A 19,271-nucleotide genomic window follows, 5' to 3' on the forward strand; every position below is an offset into this window, starting at 1 on the left:
CTGGTGCCTCAATATTGCAATAACGGTTAAGCACGCTGTAATGATACTTATGTACCTCGTCACCCACTTCATGCAACTACATTAGTGGTCTTATAACACTTAGCGCGCTCGGCATAGTTCCATCATGCCGCTCAAAGTGTTGCCACAAATAATGCTTAGTTTGCAAAACCCGGTTATCTGGCTGGTGGGACATGGGAGCCTAAGCTTCAACTGTTAATGCAATCAGAGACTAATCAGACTTAGACGTGGGCGATCCTATATATGAAGGGTTATCCAAAACGCTCTGGAGAATTCCCAAAGCGCATTCTAATAAATCTAGTAAGCCTAAGGTGCCATTAACAGGAGAAAAATGGCAAGATAATATAGCAATATATGGTTTATGTAATGTAAAACAATACAACATAACAAAAGAGAACCATTCCAAAACCATTTGATTTAATGTATAACCAGTAGTGAAATTACAATTAAAAACAATTTATTTACGGTACATTTTATTGTTTGAAACCATTCATGTACCATACAATGTACGGTATATTTAAACCCACGTATCAGTATTTTGAACAATTCATTAACAATAAAATGTATGGTTTTGCAAAAAAATATACATGGAGAAACATATTTTTTTATATTTCTTACGATACTTAACAACCCGTATAGTATATTGTAAAAATCTTATTTACAATTTACTGTATGGTGTTAACATTACATTTTATTGTTTTTGTATTTTTATTTTAACAGTGGTGTCTATTGTAAAAATATGGTTTTAAATAGTACTGTTACAATACAACGTTCGGGTTTTCTACTGTATTTTTTATTCGGGAGTACATAATGTTGAAATCTTCCAGTATCGTTGGTAGCCAAATGGCGGTCGATGGCGGCGCCAAGATCAACATAGGTATTTACACAGACCAGGAAGGCGAGAGGTGCCTTTGCGAGTTTAAGAAATGTATGGAAAAACAACCAGATTAGTCGATACACCAAAATCCAAATTTTTAACTCGAACGTGAAATCTGTGCTGCTATACGCTAGTGAAACCTGGTGTGTTTCAGTGGAGAACATTTTTCAATCGCCCAGGATGGAGATCTTTCAATTTAGCCCTCTGTACCACCTCAGAACTGAAAGCTGATTTTGGTCTGAATGACAAACTGAAACAATAATTATTTACACTTATAATGCTGATATATTTTTTAGTTGATTGATAGCAATACATACACTTTGCCTTAATACTTTAATGAATAAATGCACATACCAATGCGCTATACAATGACGAGTTAACAATCACAGAATTCCAATATTACCTATACTACATACATTCATACTTACCAAAATAGTCAAGAAGTAAACGAAAAAATATGAACATGTCCAATATACTTTACACGCAATTATTAGGGCTTCTTTTTAGAAGCCAGTTTTGACACCACCGTACTATGGAACTATAACATCAGACACCCAATTTAACCCAGTTCTTATAATTAGTCAACGAAACTACTACAGCGTTCTTTCCCTCATTAGTCAAACACCAGTGCAATCGAGGTGAACGGTAGCACCGGACAGGACGGTTCCAGCTGCAGAGCCGTAGCCATACAATCGGCCGAAGCCGCATAATCGCCAAGACTTTCCATCACTCGACCCAGTAGGAACCTGCAGAGGTACAAAACATATGGTTCATGACTACCGTCTGGACTTCATACAGCACTACTTACCAAATCTTCGGACAGTTGGGATCGATCCGGGCGGCATCCTTGAGGGTCTTTTCGGCAAGCCGTGGTTCACCAAGGGTGAGATGGGCCTCACCCAGGGCACGCAGGGCATCCGTGTGGTACGGATTGGCCGATACGGCATTCAGGAAGCACTGCTTGGCGTCCGCCCACTGCTGCTGGTAGATGTGTATCAAACCGCGCTGAAAAGAGGAATTCGATGAGAATCATCTGGTTTCTGAACTGAGCTGACAGTTCGAGATGAAAACGTACCATGTACATGACCTGATGGGACACCGGGTTGATCAGGCTCGCCTCCTGGATGCAGTTGACGGCCTCGTTGGGCTGTTCGATGGCCAGGTAGACGTCCGCGAGCAGAAGCCAAATTTTGAACTGAATCATCCAGGCCTTCTGGGGACCGGGACGGGGGCTAAACGAACTCAGCGAACTGGCCGCTTCGCTGAGGGCGTGCTCTATGCGGGAGGCAGCCAGCGAAGCCGCATGAATCGAATCTAGAAGTGGAATGGGCAATTGGGTTTAAGGTAAAGCTTCAAGCGCTTAGATAGATAGATAGATAGATATCGACGACTTGGTTCTTAGGCATTATTCAAGTAACTGTTATGGCAGGGATCAAACACCAAAATATTTTACTAAATTTCAGCGAGCAATTCAATTGCTCGACCGCTTATTCCATCCACCTATTGTTTTCTAGTTCTATCACTTCGCTTAGGGTAACCATCCGTAGTTACCGCGCCAACACATAACATGGCAGTACTTTGTAAATTATTAATGCATGAACGAAAACTACATCGGTCATCAATGTTAATAATAATCATATGCCAATTCCCACCGAGAAAAAGTCTGTTGATATGACGAAAAAATTCATGCCAAACAAGTTCACTGGTACATATAATGCAATAATACGTTGTCTTTTACGTTACGTTTTTTTTTCTCCTTGACCTGATAATAGGTATACAAATGTATCCAACAGGGTGTCGTAACTAATAAAATTACAATTACAATTACAATTACAATTACAAGAAGAAGCGCCACTTCATTTTGAGGTTTTTGTCGTATCGAAAATAACAATTTTAATCCCCTTGCAAAACCATGAATTTAAATCACAATCCAATTATCAACATGGCGCACCTACTTTGCACGCAGGAATTGATTATCGTGATGGAAAATATGGATGCCGTCAAGTTAAATCCTTCATCAAGTTTTGTTTAAGATTGTTTAGGAGCAGGATATCGCGCCACTTGGGCGGTGGCTTCTATATTCGTCTGTTTTCCACTATAACTCAGTCAATCTTGAACCAATTGACTTGAAATGTTGTACACGGGTAGATACTATACCTATCTCACCACATTCCAAAAGTTGTGTCAATTGGTTCAAATTTGACCGAGTTATAGTGGAAAACAGACGAATATAGAAGCCACCGCCCAAGTGGCGCGCAGTCTTGTGCATTATCACCATCATAACACAAAAAAGCCACAACATCAACATTGCCCTTCTTCCTCCATCAACGCTACAGCCGACCGTCTCTATGTTGCTAACGAACACATTCGAGACGACCGCATTGATACGGTGGCTGCCGCCGCCTCGCTCTTTCTCTGCAAATCTCTTGAGTAGCCGAACGCTTCTTAACCGTCGTTCCGACGCAGAGCTATGTCACTCACTGCTTGGTGACTCTCGTCTGAAAATGCCAGGATGAGGGTCAATTTGTTAAGTAGTATTGCATGGCGCAGCAAACACAAACATAGCACGCCCTATGAATAGAATGCAAAGCGTAGAACAAAAACTCACTTCGGTGTTTCATCATGTGGTTCGAAAACAAGAGACGATCGCTGCTGTTGGATGTGGTTGACTCTGCATTGAACGAGGGTTGGCTTGAGTGGCTTTTGCGTGAATCGATTATGTTTTGATGGACTGCGTTTGTCGTATGAAGTGATGGTTAGAGCGAGTGTCATTCGACATTGACCATCCTGAAACTGCACAACCCTGGGCGCGATTCCCCAGTTAGTGTAAACCCGGATAAAAAATTACCATTCTTTACATGGTAAATATTATTAACAAATGACTGGTTTTATTGTTCACAATAAAACACATAGTAGATATATTGTTACTTTTTACAATAGAAATCAAGCCCATATAGTTCGTACAATAAGTGAACATTAGCTTTATTAGTGACTGATTGATTCGATTGTTTTTCAATAGTTCTATAATAATTTAAAGTTACTATCAGTAAAAATTAATTTAAGTTGTTTTTAAATAGTTGCAAAAGTGCCTGCAAAGTTCTCATGGACTTTTTATTAAAAAAGAGTTTATTTCTCAATTATACTTAAAAACAATTTGTAACAAATGAATAACAATAAGTATTATTGTTGCTTGGATCATGTTTGTATAATCAAATACAAAATCACTTGACATATTTTTTATAGTTTTCGTTTTAAATTTGAGTACAGTAGATGTTTCGGTTATCGAATGTTATTCGCTGTAACTGACAGACGTCAAGCCGTGTTGGCAGAGGAAGCTCTCAATGAATAACTGAGGAAGTACTTATAGAAAACTAGCTGAAAAGCAGGTTTAGCCAAGTGAGGATGTTAAGACAAGAAAAAGATGAACAATGATCTTTCTGATGTTTTCCAATAAATTAAAGGAATCTAGTAAATAGTAAACTGCCATTGATAACAATACAAATACAATTAGTTTAATGGGGTCAATTGAACCGATGCTAAAATAAACATGCAATAATATTTGTTGTTATGTAAACAGATTTCGCCTTTGAAAAACCAAAGAATTCATATTTCTTGGTAACATTTTTCTCCAGCATTTACAGATACTAATGGCCACATGAATTGTGAACGATTTATGGTATGGATCATACGACCTGAGGTCTGACTTGTGATATTTGGCAGTTATTTGAAAAGATTGAAGATAGATCTTATTAACAGCTGCCAAGCAATACATACCAGACAGACATCAGAGTGTTTGATTCTTATCATAAAATGTGCATATCATTCTGGCGGACGTTAGTGCTCATAAATGTTGGATATAAATGTTAGCGGGAAATCTCGCGGGAAATATAAAATCTATGGATTTTCAAAAGCGAAAACTGCTTACAAATAACAACAAATATTATTGTATTTTTATTGTAACAACGATTCATTTGACGCCATTCAATTAAATGTATTTGTATTGTAAGAACAATGAAAAAACATTAAGATATATTGTTATCTTTTGAAAATTGCCCTAAAAATGTCTCATAAAAACACAATACATTCTATTGTTTTTCGCGAAAAAGTGTATGAAAATTTTCTCAAAATTTTATGGTTAAGATACATAACGACCACCATTTTTTATTGTAAAAGTGCCATTTACCATTCGCCGAATGGTATAGAACAATAGGGGTGATGGTGAGTGTGTTGTGTAAATTACAATATGTTTAATGGTGAATATTTTTCGAAAAAATGGTGTTGTAACAATAAAATTTATCGTATTTTTATGATACTTTTTATCAGGGAAAGCCTTGGTAAAAGCAACATGTTCTAGAGTTGCTGAAATTTATGAATACGCTGCAAAAACTAGCATACACCTATTTAATCCTAACGCATAAGTATATGCGCTTCTTAAACACTGTTAGGTTTTAAGGAAATGTAGGTTCAGATAGAATGCTCCTAAGAACTCTCCGCTTGGCCGATAGCCGTAGAAAACGTAAACAAACGAAAAACTTTTATATTTTTGTTAGATTTTTAAGGGTGGTGGTGTTTCGTATTTTTGAGGCTGTTTGAGTGGTAGAGTAATCAATCAGGATCTTATTACTCCGGCTGCTGCTGTGAGTAAAACAAGTGTTGCTTTTTTCACTGAAAATTTTCTTTGCTTCGCTGAGCAACATGACGTTTTCTTCCAGCGAAGGCTTACGCGATACAGAAAATCGCTGAATTTCACACTAACACTGCAGAAAATCTGTCAAAAATAACTCAATACACATGCATTTTCAGCGAAAAGATCTATTTGCGTGACAACAATCCACTCACATGACTACCGGGCGGCCGCCGTCAAATATCAGGATTGCCAACTGTCCGGCGACTGCTGTCAGTTTTCTTTGTCGCCGAATCTGGCGCTGGGTCTTCGGCGCGAAAACCCAAAGGTGGGAATAAAATTTTGGGGTTTGCGCGCAATAATTATTCGAGCACAGCTGTAATGCCGGTAACGATGCAATCCCCATCCATCAGGTGCTTCGGAAACCTCGATCACAATCGGACTCTAGAGAAAGAAGCTTAGTGTGGTCACAGACAAACAGACGTAACACTCTTCAAAACGGCTTGGCACATGCATTTAACGATCAATTCGAATTTAATTTGATTTGCGCGATCCTTCCATCAGAGGCGCTAGTGTTCGATCGCTTTGACGTTTGCCAGTGTACACGTTGCTGAATGATGCAAACGAAAATTACAGGCTATTTGTGTAGTAGTGTGCGTGTTATAGCAAATATCAAATCGAAATCCATTATGGCCGACATTGTCACGCGCGGTTATATTTACCAACAAGTGGCAGTGTGCTGATGAAAAAGACACCGCGGAAAAGTTTTCGATGATTTTTCATTAAGAGTTACGTCTGTTTGTCTGTGGTGTTCATTCATTTATTTAGTTAACATCAAATTCATGATAATACTGAATCAACAATTTGCCGCCATAATACTCGATTTGCAGCTGCAGCTCTCCAACGTCAGTCACGCCCAACACTCGCCAGATCACGCTCCACCTCCTCCCATCGTGCTCTCTGCGCTCCACGCCTTCTTGTACCAACCGGATGGTTAGCAAACACCAACTTTGCAGGGTTGTTGTCCGGCATTCTTGCAACATGCCCTGCCCATCGTATCCTTCCGGCTTTGGCCACTTTCTGGATGCTGGGTTCGCCGTAAAGTGCAGCGAGCTCGTGGTTCATCCTTCTCCGCCACACACTGTTCTCCTGCACGCCGCCGAAGATCGCCCTTAGCACCCGTCGCTTGAAAACTCCGAGTGCTTGCAGGTCCTCCTCGAGCATCGTCCATGTCTCGTGTCCGTAGAGAACCACCGGTCGTATTAGCGTCTTGTACATGGTACATTTCTAGGGCCCATATAGCCGAGGCGGTAAACGCACGGGTATTCAGCATGACCATGCTGAGGGTGACGGGTTCGATTCCCGGTCGGTCCAGGATCTTTTCGTAAAGGAAATTTCCTTGACTTCCTTGGGCATAGAGTATATTCGTGCCTGCCACACGATATACGCATGCAAAATGGTCATTGGCAGAGGAAGCTCTCAGTTAAAAACTGTGGAAGTGCTCATTGAACACTAAGCTGAGAAGCAGGCTTTGTCCCAGCGAGGACGTTACGCCAACAAGGGGAGAGGACATGGTACATTTGGTGCGGGGGTGAATCTTTTTTGACCGCAGTTTCTTCTGGAGCCCATAATAGGCACGACTTCCACTGATGATGCGCCTTCGTATTTCACGGCTCACGTTATTGTCAGCCGTTAGCAAGGAACCGAGGTAGACGAATTCTTCTACCACCTCGAAAGTATCCTCGTCTATCGTAACATTGCTGCCAAGGCTTGTCCTGTCTCGCTCAGTCCCACCTACCAGCATGTACTTTGTCTTAGCCGCATTCACCACCAGTCCGACCTTTGCTGCTTCGCGTTTCAGGCGGGTGTACAGTTCTGCCACCGTTCCAAATGTTCTAGCAATAATATCCATGTCATCCGCAAAACAGACAAATTGGCCGGATTTCGTGAAGATCGTACCCCGGCTGTTGAGCCCGGCTCGTCGCATAACACCTTCCAGGGCGATGTTGAATAGTAGGCAGGAAAGTCCGTCACCTTGTCGTAGTCCCCGTCGAGATTCAAATGAACTGGATAGTTCACCCGAAATTCTTATGCTGTTCTGCACACCGTCCATCGTTGCTCTTATCAGTCTAGTCAGCTTCTCGGGAAAGCTGTTCTCGTCCATAATTTTCCATAGCTCTGTGCGGTCGATACTGTCGTATGCCGCTTTGAAGTCGATGAACAGGTGATGCGTTGGGACCTGGTATTCACGGCATTTCTGGAGGATTTGCCGTACGGTGAAGATCTGGTCCGTTGTCGACTGGCCGTCGATGAAACCGGCTTGGTAACTTCCCACGAACTCATTTACTTTAGGTGAAAGACGACGGAAGATGATCTGGGATAGCACTTTGTAGGCGGCATTCAAAATGGTGATCGCTCGAAAGTTCTCATACATTAACTTGTCGCCTTTCTTGTGGATGGGACAGATTATCCCTTCCTTCCACTCTGTCTGTGGTGTGGTGATGGGAAATTAAACCCACCCGAAGTTTTTCTATTGACGTTTGCTTCAATAAGAATGAAGAATAATTATTCCTGATTAATTATCCTTTCGTTTATGTAGCTCATTGAATCTATTGATCAAAAGAAGATCGTATTTCAGTAACATTCTTAAGCTTGCTTTAATGCTTCCATTGGTACAAGGCTAAAGATAATTTTATTACGGATTTAGGTAATTTGACTGGTTTTAAGAGCGATATGATATAATATGCATGAGGCTTTGAAAAAAGTTTTTGGTTCAATTTCTGTATTAAACTTGAATATGTTTTATTCAACGGACTTCTAGGTATCTTCAGTACACACTGTTTTAAAGTTACTTATGTTGTTAATGCTGCTTTGCAACATAAATTTCTTCAGTAAATCTGAAAGAGCTTTCAAATTCCATGATAAAACCTCAATAAATAGTATCTAAAATCAAAAGGCATAGAAATTGTTACTTATATTATATTTGATTCGACTATGCTTAAATAGTTGTTTTCTGCAAAAAAAATACATTTATTTCTTTCTTGAAATACAATTCTACCGAACTGAACTTTTATGAACTTGAAAGTTTGGATACAGTTCCGAGTAGCATCTTAAGCAGCTTTCAAGCTGCTTAAGAGGATAGCAATGGGCCTTGACGGAACTTGTGTGCGAAGTTCCAGCAAGGGTTATCGTTAGCCTCTTAAGCAGGCAGAAAGTTCCATTTGGAACTTTATCTGAACTTCGGGGAACTTGAAAGTGCATTTTGTCATGGGAAGCTGAACTTTTGGTTACTTGGGCAGGAGGGTATAAGAAATAAAGAAATTTATCCATTCCGTGTCGGGAAAAATCTCCATGCGCAATCTTTTAACAAAAGAGTAAGTAAGCGTCTAACATAAAGACTTCCTACTTTTCATATAAAAATTATACACATAAATTTCAAGCGAGGGGCCACAAATCCAGAAGATGCATATTTGCTTCCGCAAGACGTGCATCAGATTTAAAGATAGCAAATATCTTTTTCAGATTTTCAAGCGATCTCCCTTTAAAAGAATTTATCTGGAAGATTCCTAGAAATTCCTCCAGGAATTTGTTTAAAAAAAATTATTAGTAGTTTCACTGTAAATTCATCTGCAAATTCTATCAGGAATTCTTTTTCAAATTCCTCAAGAAGTTTGTTTAAAAAATCCTCCAGGAATTCTTGAGGAATTTCCTTTGGATTTTCTACTATTAATGTGTCTGCACATTCCTAGAAATTTAGCCAGGATTTTTTACGGAAAACGCTTGGGAGTTTCACTGGGAATTCCTAAGGAGTTTTTCTAAGAATTCGTCCAGAAATTCCTGTGGAAATTTCTTCAGAAACTCCTTCGAATTTTCTTCCACAAATACTGCAGATTCCTACAGAAACGTTACCGGGAGTTTATCTAGATTTTTCTGTGAATTCCTCTAGAAATTCTGCCAGAAATTCTTATTAAAATTTAAATTGAAACTCCTTATAGGGAAATGCTCTAAAACCTTCTCTGAAAATACCCTGTTCTAGATGTTGCTTTGGAAATTGTACCAGTTATTTCTCTAGAAATACCACCACGAATTGTTTGGAAGTTTTTTAGGTACAGTAGATGTTCGATAACTGCAACATGTTTACATTCCACTTAGCGAACGAAAATCCGATACACGGAGACAAATTTCGTTCGTTTGAAACAAAAATATTCATGTTTATTCGGTAAACTGATAAAATATTTAAAACTTAAATATTAATTTTTAAAACAAACTCAATTACATATTGATTTCTACAATATCCATTGAAGAGCCCCCCGTTCCGCCGTCGAGAACATAAACAAAACTCTCAAGTTCCAGCTGCATCACCAAACAAGATTTCCTCTTGCAAAAAAGGCAAGTTTCACCAAAAGTTTTCACGAAATCCCATTGATTTCGGGAGCGTATGTTATCTACATGATGTTGGCATTGAAAGTGCCACGCGGGAAGTGGATTTTCCTAGAGAAGGAAATAATTTTGTAAATTTAATTGGAAAACAAATATTTCCGTAGGGCCGACCTGCCACAAAAAAAAACAAAAAAAATTACATTTGTTTCTAACATAACCAGTCAGAAGATACATGTTTGTTTCAAAAATGGATTGAATTTGCTTCAAATGTGACGTTTGATTTGCTCCAAACAGTTTTATTTTTGTTGCCAGAACAAATTGACAATTTATTTGAGTTTACCTGAAATATTTTTGATTTTACCATGCTTTTTTCTGCGTGATAGCTGCTACGCCTGACAGTGTCATCAAACCATCAACTGACGTAAAATGAACATGAACTTCATCCGACTGTTCATTTGGGCTAATTAACATGGTGCACCATTCTGACATTTGGCGGTGCGATAACTGCAAATTGGGAAATTCTCCTGAAAATCCTCCAGTTTCTCTGAATTTTTTTTTCCAACAAATATGTTGGAAATTGCTCCACGGAAGTCCTTTAATAATTCCTCCAGGAATAATTCTTCCATTCATTTTGAAATTTCTCCAGGAATTCGAACAGTAAATTTCTCCGAGAATTCTCCAACACTCTGGAAGTTCTACCCAGGAATTGTTTTGAAATTCCCTCAAGAGTTCCTTCAAAATAACCTGTTGAATTTCCATCCTCTGGAATCACCTCCTGGGTTTCCTGGGTATATTCTTACAGATATTTTGGAAGAGTTTCTTTAGATTTTATTCTACAATTTCCTCAATTCCTCAGCACACACCTCCAAAAACTGCTCTGAGAATAACTTCCTCTCGAATTTCCTCTGCAAACTCCTACAATTTGTTTCAGGAATTCATCTGGAAATTTCTCTAAAAATTCATCTCAAAATTCTTTCATGTTTTTTTTTTTTTTTTTTTATAGTGCTTCAGGGGTCTCTCTGAAGTTTCCTTCAAACATTCATCTGGAAAATCTACCAAGAATTATTTTGAAAATGCCTTACCCTCTGCTTCCCATGGTTGCTCTAGAGCACCCATCGATTTTCGACAAACTCGAGACAAACGAAATCAGGTGAGAGTTAGATGGATATGATACAATACTTCTAAAATTAGTACCTCAACTACTATCTACTTGTTTCAATAGTGGACCTATTGATAAAAATCAAAAACCTATTGATTTACAACAAAAAAGATTTCAAACAATTTTAGCAATTTTGCAATAATTTTTGTTCAAGCACTTTTTTGGAAACGCTTTTTTGGCATAGAAATAGTCGTTCAAAGTAGTGAATAAGTAGTATTCTTTTACAAATTCCTGTGGTAATTCCTTCAGGAACTCCTTTGATTTTTCCTCCACGAATTCCTCTCTAAATTTTCCCAGGAATTTGTTTGGAAATTTTCCAGTAATTCTTATAACATTTATCCAGGAATTCGAATTTAGAGGATCCTCTGAAAATGCTCTGAAGATTCCTCTGGAAATTTTGCCAGGAATTTATTTTAAAATGTCTGAGTGAGTTGTGAACTATACCGATACGCGGGATTCTTCCAACTTATAAAGAACTATAAAACACCAGTTCATCAGTTGATGTTCAAAATACTTCTGATCTATTTCCTCGATTGCGATACAATTTATACACTGAAACTTGTACATATCTTTAGCTCAAATCTCCGAAAGAGATAAACTCTCATTTCACCGAACTCAATGCAGAGGTTCTCAACTAGACATTACAACTTCTTCACCCTTTGAAAAAAGATAAAACCTAACAGTTTAAATACATGGATAAAATCTGACAGCAACGCTATCTATGCCCGTCTGCATTAGTTCTCTTTTTTTATTATACTTTTACATGCTTGAAGTTCATAGTGTTAAAGCTAATAATATAAATAATCCACTTTTCTTCGTTTCTTAATTTTTCTCTTGGTACTCCTGACTGGTTTCACTGAAGTTGAAGAACTTTCACGAAAAGCATCTTCGAATGCAGGAAATTGTTCGAAAATCAATGAATCCGCTGCGTATCCGTAAAAGTCGGAGTCCGAATCCGTTTCTCCGTTGTCCTCTTCTCTTTTCCTTTTGTGGAGCGCTTGTTCCCCCTTCGAACTCGTTGCTGGAGCCAAATCTTCTCCAAACAAAAAGGAGTCGGCTGCAAAACCGAGGTACTCCAAATCTGCTGCATCCTTCGCTTGTTCTTGGCCTTCTGGACTACTGTTGTTGTTGCTGTCAAAAGCCTGTACTGAGGCATCCGGAGTGTTCTCGTGGAAAACCAATCGGGTACTACATTTTCCACGAGTGCTTACCGGCACTTTAACTTGACGCCTGTGCGCCGAAAGGACACGACCACCAAGCGATATGCTTTATCTCTTCCATCGTTGCTTCCTCCGATAAGGCATTCACGTGTTGTCTGTGTACCGATGAACCAGTAAATGTGCTCCTCCAACCGTTATAGAAATGATCCAACCATGTTCGGCCCATGAGTGGGATGAAATCCTTTCCGCATCGCAACACCACCAAGAACAACTCCATCGTCATGCCATTCAGCTCCGCTACTACCTTTATTTTGCCTAGAACATCTAACTTGTTTCCGTCTATAACGAACAACCTTTTCCTGCATGATTCAATCGGGCATCTTCTAAAATGTCGCTGATAGAAATCCTCTGATATAACGCTCTCCGCGGAACCGCAATCTACCTCCATTGAAATTCTATGCTTCTCAACTACCACATCAGCATAACATGGCTCATTGACCCTATGTTTTGAGGAAATCATCATGCACGATGATTCTTCATCTTCCGAATCCGCACTCATTTCGTCCTTTAATCTTTTGAAAAGGCCAGATGTGTGCGCAACAATTGCAGGCTTTTGTGAGTCAATGAATTTTACATCGTGGTAGTTTTTTCGAATGCTTTTCCTTTTTAGTCTATAACAAAAATTTTTTGTATGCCCTTTTTTATTGCAATAGGAGCAAACAAAAACTTTACTGGAACTTCTATCACGACTCTTGCTTCTAGGAGAAAATGACCGATTGTGATCCCAATTCCTACTCCTACTTCTATTTCTGAAACTCGTCCTAACCGGTGAACGCACTTCCCTTCGACCCAATCTGGCAATCACGCTGTTTTTTCGCTCATCATCACGATCTATAATCCTTGTCCTGACAGAAAATAACTCTTGATTTACGATCAGCTTCTCTGCTCTTTCCGATGTCAATTCTTCCTCATCAAAAAGTTTCCTTTGTAGCTGACGATCATACACACCAATTACCAGAGCGTCACGAATGGCTCGCTCCTTAAAGGCACCAAAATCACAACGTTCAGCAAGCTGTTTTACCGAAAGCACAAAATCCTCAGATTTCTCGCTCTGAGCTTGCCTACGCGTCCAAAATTTGTAGGTATGGATCACATCAGAATCCTTTTTATCAAAGCGCTTTTTCAGCGCATCAGTTAATTGCTTGTAAGATAAGTCCTTGAAATCGCTCCGATGGAACAGAAGTTTGAGCTGAGTAAACACCTCAGTCCCACAAACAGCCAGAAAAGAAGTTTTATAACGATCAGCATTGTAATTATTGTGTAGAAACTGCCATTCTAGTTGTTCCAGGTATTGTGAAAACGGTATTGTACTCGGAACAAAAGTTTCTGTGGTGGTGGCCATCGCCATTTTCACTGATCAATATAAAGCACAAAACAAAAAAAAAACAATAAAATCAAAAAAAATGGATTCTCAACCAAATTCGTCTACACAGCTTTGAAAAAAAAATGATCGAAACAGAAAAATATAAACGTACCTTGTTGATCACAGCGGTGAAACAAAAATCGCTCTTCAATCCGGTCGCTAGTCCAAAATTACGGCCAAACAGCACAATATCCAACCGGCAGCAACAACAACAGCAACGGACACCGTCACAACAGCAGCAACACTTCAGAAATCCTCGCCTCCAGGGTTTTCTTCACTACCCAGGTCGCCAGCAGCAGCAGCAGCAGTAAATTCAAGCACTCCGCCAAGCTCCTTGTTTTGCTTCGAGGGCAATGACCCAAACAGTCAACACTTTTCTTCTACCACTATTTACGTAACGGCAAGGCGGCGGCTCAACTCAAGCTGACAAAAACAAATCACTTAATATCTTCTTCCTATTTTTTTATCGTGCGACAGCACAAGAATGTCAGATTTTCGGCTGCCACCAACACAAAGCCAAAACGGTATCTTCTATTTTACCGCCTTTAACCACAGTTGACTGTGATGTCGTCAAAAAAATGGCCACACTGAACGGTGCTTGCGTTGGTTAACAAAAGAAAATGCTGAACAAAGCACAAACCAAATGCAAACTCTTTTGAAATGCGAATTTGCATATGGCGTTTGAAGCAACTAATTTGTTTCACTTTTCTTTTTCTCCGCAGGGTATAGAAAGCACCTTCACGGTAACAATCAAAATCGGAAAAAAGATTTTCTTTTGAAAATCCGTTCCGACACTGTACTAAACGACACCTATTGTTACATAAAAGGAACAAATTCACTGCTTTGCACGCTTGCTAAAGGTTTCACAATTGTTTAACACCACTTACGCCGAAAAAATCTCGCCAAATGGCAATTTGTAACCGCGGTCGCGACAAAGTGAAATGGTGATGAACAAAACTACTAATATCACTTTTATCCTCGTACGTCACTGAACTATACCGATACGCGGGATTCTTCCAACTTATAAAGAACTATAAAACACCAGTTCATCAGTTGATGTTCAAAATACTTCTGATCTATTTCCTCGATTGCGATACAATTTATACACTGAAACTTGTACATATCTTTAGCTCAAATCTCCGAAAGAGATAAACTCTCATTTCACCGAACTCAATGCAGAGGTTCTCAACTAGACATTACAAGTTGCTTCAAAAAATCTTCAAGAAATTCTTTCGGGAGATGTGCTGAAACATTGGAAAGGAGTTGCTCTGAGAATTCTTTCATTTTTTCCAAAAAAATCATTCGTAAATTTATCTGTTAATTTCTCTATATCCTGTTCTAGATAATACTCCATGCATTCCCCCACGAATTTGTTGTGGAAATTCCATTAGAATTTCCACTGAGAATTCCTCTGAAAATCCGTAAGTTCCTATGACATTTTTTCCAAGAAAACTTTTGAGTCTCATTCCTATAGAAACATTTCTGGAAATCATCTAACTCTTCCAGGCATTCTTTAGAAATTCTTCAGTGCATTCCTTGGGAAATTCCTCTAAAAATTCTACAAATTCGTCCTGCAAATTCTAACAGAAATTCTTTTGAAAATACCCTTATGAGCTCCATTAAAAATTCTCTGGAAATTCCTTGCACGAGTTTCTCTGGAATCTCTTTCAGGAATTTCTCTACAAATTCTTACAGATATTTTGGTGGGGTTTCTCTAGATTTTTTTTTAGAAATTAACTCAGGAAGCTCCTCCAAAAATTGCTCTCTGGAATTTCCCACAGAAACTCCTGCAAATTCCTAAAATTTTTCAAGTAATTTGTCATGAAATTTCTGTAAGAATTCCTCAATAAATTCCTCAAGGGATTCATTCGGAAAATGCATGGGAAATTCTTCCAAAAATTCAAAGGAACTTCTTTGGAAATTCATATATCCCTAATTTTTTTTGTAAAAATTCCTTCGGAAAATCTTCCGGAAATTACTCCTGGAGTTTCTCTAGGGGTTCCTTTAGAATTTCCTTCAGGAATTCTATAAATTCCTGCATATTTTTGCTGTGCATTTATTTTCCGGTAGTGAATTTAATTCACCGGTGCACTCGTCTACAGGTTTGAACGCTATTTCTTAGCAGTGAGTTACTGTTTTGAGTTACTTCTCCAAAGACAGTTTGTTGTGTAAATGTTGTACAATGAAACACTACTTACTCGAATCCTTGTCGGACATCTGCGACGTTTGCATCTGCAGCACGCTCCTGGTGTCGGAGTGCTTCTCGTGATCGTGCTCCAGCCCACTGCCGGCATTGGCCAGCTGCACCTCGTACACCTCCCGCCAGATGGCGAGCATCTGCTGGACCGTTTCCAGCGCCGTTTCGACGTCTTTCAGATATAGTTCGAGGTGAGCTTTGACGTGCAGCAGATTCAGATTGTCCGGGAATTCTTCGGTCGCGTCCTGGACGACGGCTAGGGCCTCTTTGGGACGACGGTTGGCCGTTAGGAGAAGGCCAAACAGGTGCAAACTGGAGGCGTGTTCCGCCCGGAGGGACAATGCGTTTGTGATGTGGAGCAGAGCTTCGGTGATGTTATAGTTGAAGGCATGCTGACATGCCAGGTAGTATTCTGCCAGGTGATCATGGGGATCCAGGAAAACCGCTTTCTCTAGTGCTTCGAAGGCAAGCTTGTTATAACGATCTTTTTCTGAGACCAGAGTCGAAGAAACCGCCACCTGTTGCAGACCGATTCCTACGTAGAGCTGAGCACGAGAACGCCTCAATGCTTTAACCTCTTTGGCCAGTGCTTGTTCGGCAAAGGCCAGCCCTTCCTTGATTTGATCCAGATGTTCATAGCACAGTCGGGCAGCCATCAGGCAACTCAAGCTGTCCATCGGTTCCAGCTTGGAATGTTCCTTCAAGGCACAAACCGCGTGCTTGTACCGACCCATGGAAATCAAACAGACGGCGTACTGCTTCCAGACGTGGCTCTCCCCGAAGGCGAATTTCAATGCTTTTTCCAAGGAGTCATGCAGCAACCCGACCTGATTCCAGCGCACCGTGGCCAATGTCATTAGATCATAGATTGCCGTTGCGTTGCCCAGCGAATGGATTCTTGCTTCCTTGAACTCCGGACTCTGTGACAGGACAGCGTCTCTCACGGCCAGCGCTTCCGCAATCAGAAGCAACAGTATCGTCTCCTCGTGCTGGTTCCTCGGAATGAATTGCTGCCGGGCCAAGTACTTCTTCGGCTCCCACAAGCTCTTGTTCTTGTTTCCGCCTTTACCGGACCCCAACCCGGTCGGAGGAGTATAGATCGTTCCGGACACTCCCCTCAGCAGCACTTCGGCCAACTGCCTGGCCAGCGTCAGTCTCAGCGTCTGGGTTGCCTTCGTCTCCACTGCATTCAGCATAACCCTGTACCGATCGATCGCATTCTGCAGCTTTCCCGTCTTGATAAGGACAATTGGCGCCCGCTGCAGCCCCGTCTCCAGCACGGCACCCACCTGACGGACCTCCACCTGACTGCCGCCACTGTCCTGCTGTTGTAGCTGTTGTTGTTGTTGCTGCTGCTGTTGTTGCTGTTGCTGACCTTGCAGATATAAAATTCCCAAATCAGCCGCCCGCTCAAAACACGTGATCATCTCCGCTTCCTGTTCCGCTTGCTTGAATTTGGACGGTGCTTTGGCGCCTTTCTTCTCCAGGCACATGCCCTTGATGGCGTAGGATTCCGCCAGGATTCGAATGCTTCGTCTGAAATTGGATGCAAAAGATTAAACTTTCGTAGAAACTGTTCACTAAAATCCCACAATACTCACGGCGACAGATGCTTCTCCGACAGCGTATTCAACTCGGCCAGGACAAAGCTCTGCAGCGACTCGTCGTACTGGCCGCAGGCAAAGAACAGCTTCGCCAGCAACAGATGCGCATCCAGAGCAATCCCAGCCTTCTTTCCGCTTTCGCCAATCACCGAATTCAGATACCGTTTGGCGTCCGTCAGCCCCAGTCTCGCCTTCAGCACATTGTCCTCAATCGGCGGATGTTCCTCCAGATAGCTTTCCAGCTTACCTTCCCCCATTAGGAAGTTGGCCAAACTCTCTGAAAGAAGCGAAAACCATCATAAACTTTCATCTTGGTAAATATTCCAAATCGACCGTCGTCGTCGTGACTCACCAACTTGCGGGTAGCCCGATTTGAGCTCGTCGGCCAGTTCGATGACCCGGGACCATTTGCCTTCGCCGCGGCACTGCTCGATGGTGGTTTCGAGCTTCGTCACCTGGTTCCGATTCCGCCCGGTCATGATTTGCTCTTAATGCTGATTAAATTTTCGTGGAATATTGATTTTCGTTTTAGGTACGAGGTGTTTACGACTGAAAATTTTGATGGGATTACAAAACACTCTTTGGTGTTTTACTTTTAGCGATTTTTATCGACCTTTTGTTTTGTTTCACTGATTCGCTGGGTTGACATGTAAGGGGATTGGCCATGACTGGGCCAATGAACTTGTCCACGATGACGTCACACGCCAACTGACAGCATGCTGTGAAACGGTAACTGCGGGTCGTGTTTTACTAAACCCAACTAACAATTGCAAGTCACAAACAAGCAAGCTTGGGGAAGATTCTAGGGAAGATTCAAATATTACATCCATCATTTTTCATGATTTCTAGACCCCCCCTCCCCCCTCTGTCACGCTATTTTCCTCAACCTTATACACGTACTGTCACACTTTCGTAGACCCCCCCCCCCTGAATTGTTGCTTAATAATGGTAATGATAGCTGAACTAAAATTATGCTCTACACATTACTGTTTAAATGATTTTTCAATTGAGAAAATATTCAATGTTCGACTTTTCTCATCGGTATCAACAATGATAAATTAAAACACTTTTCAAAAGTTTAACAACAAATTTATTCGACAAGCATTGATTCCTTAACAAAAGAGTTTAACAAAACATTTGTCTGCATCTTATTAAGCTGATGTATCGATAAGCATATGCTCCTGAACAATGTGCTTTTCACTTGTCAAATAAACGCCTTCAGCCCGTCATAGTTTGACTCGGAACTTTGTTCGGATTAAGGGATAAATCATGGACAAAACTGTTTAGACAACCAAGTTATTCAAAAACCAAAATATTAAACGAATCACATAAAATAAAACAGAATAGAATTATGTAGTCAGAGCCGTAGCGTGGGGTTGGTCAGGTTGGCCCCCGCCAAGGGCGCCAGCATCTAAGGGGCGCCGAAAAGGTCTAAGGCTAGAAGGAATATTATGATGCTATTGTTTTCTTGTACCAAGACTTCAAAATATCTAAGATTGAACGAGAGTTTTTTACATCACGTTATTCTCAAAAATTCGTTCTCTAGATTATTTATCATGATGTTACCTGGGAATTTAGCTTGTTTTTTTTTAATTTGGGAAGTTTAGTTGTTTTTTAACGAGTAAAGCAAAATCAATAAGTTTTCAAAATTCTAGTGAAAATTTTTCTCTGAAAATTACTGGAAACTTATTTATTGACATATTTTAGAGTGTTTATAACAAGTATTTTAAATGAAAAATATTCAGACGATGCTGTTCATTCCCTTCAAACAAATGAAATATTTCGGAAATTTCTTCATAAGTTTCACCAGGTATTTCTTCGGATTTTTT

General features: G+C 40.3%; 2 protein-coding genes across 2 annotated transcripts; both read right to left on the bottom strand.

Moving 5' to 3' along the window:
- Positions 1 to 1,157: 1,157 nt before the first annotated feature.
- On the bottom strand, positions 1,158 to 18,035 carry LOC109424722 (tetratricopeptide repeat protein 7B). Its single transcript, XM_062843064.1, has 6 exons — positions 17,795 to 18,035; positions 17,440 to 17,719; positions 15,840 to 17,374; positions 1,971 to 2,209; positions 1,704 to 1,900; positions 1,158 to 1,641 (listed from the first exon to the last, which is right to left on the bottom strand). The coding sequence occupies exons 1-6, from the start codon at positions 17,919 to 17,921 to the stop codon at positions 1,509 to 1,511; spliced, it is 2,511 nt and encodes an 836-aa protein (XP_062699048.1). The 5' UTR covers positions 17,922 to 18,035; the 3' UTR covers positions 1,158 to 1,508.
- Positions 10,708 to 15,831, bottom strand: LOC115254665 (uncharacterized). Its single transcript, XM_062843065.1, has 2 exons — positions 13,754 to 15,831; positions 10,708 to 13,631 (listed from the first exon to the last, which is right to left on the bottom strand). The coding sequence occupies exon 2, from the start codon at positions 13,624 to 13,626 to the stop codon at positions 12,277 to 12,279; it is 1,350 nt and encodes a 449-aa protein (XP_062699049.1). The 5' UTR covers positions 13,627 to 13,631; positions 13,754 to 15,831; the 3' UTR covers positions 10,708 to 12,276.
- Positions 18,036 to 19,271: the final 1,236 nt, after the last annotated feature.

Source organism: Aedes albopictus, chromosome 3 (genome assembly GCF_035046485.1).
Source record: "Aedes albopictus strain Foshan chromosome 3, AalbF5, whole genome shotgun sequence".
NCBI lineage: Eukaryota > Metazoa > Arthropoda > Insecta > Diptera > Culicidae > Aedes > Aedes albopictus.

Excerpts from the sequence above, each read along its gene's own strand:
- LOC115254665 (XM_062843065.1), bottom strand. The coding sequence starts at position 13,626 with ATGGCGATGGCCACCACCACAGAAACTTTTGTTCCGAGTACAATACCG.
- LOC109424722 (XM_062843064.1), bottom strand. The coding sequence starts at position 17,921 with ATGACCGGGCGGAATCGGAACCAGGTGACGAAGCTCGAAACCACCATC. Across the intron at positions 17,375-17,439 it reads TCGGAGAAGCATCTGTCGCC|ACGAAGCATTCGAATCCTGG; the intron begins GTGAGTATTGTG and ends ATCCAATTTCAG. Across the intron at positions 2,210-15,839 it reads GATGTCCGACAAGGATTCGA|ATTCGATTCATGCGGCTTCG; the intron begins GTAAGTAGTGTT and ends TTCCACTTCTAG.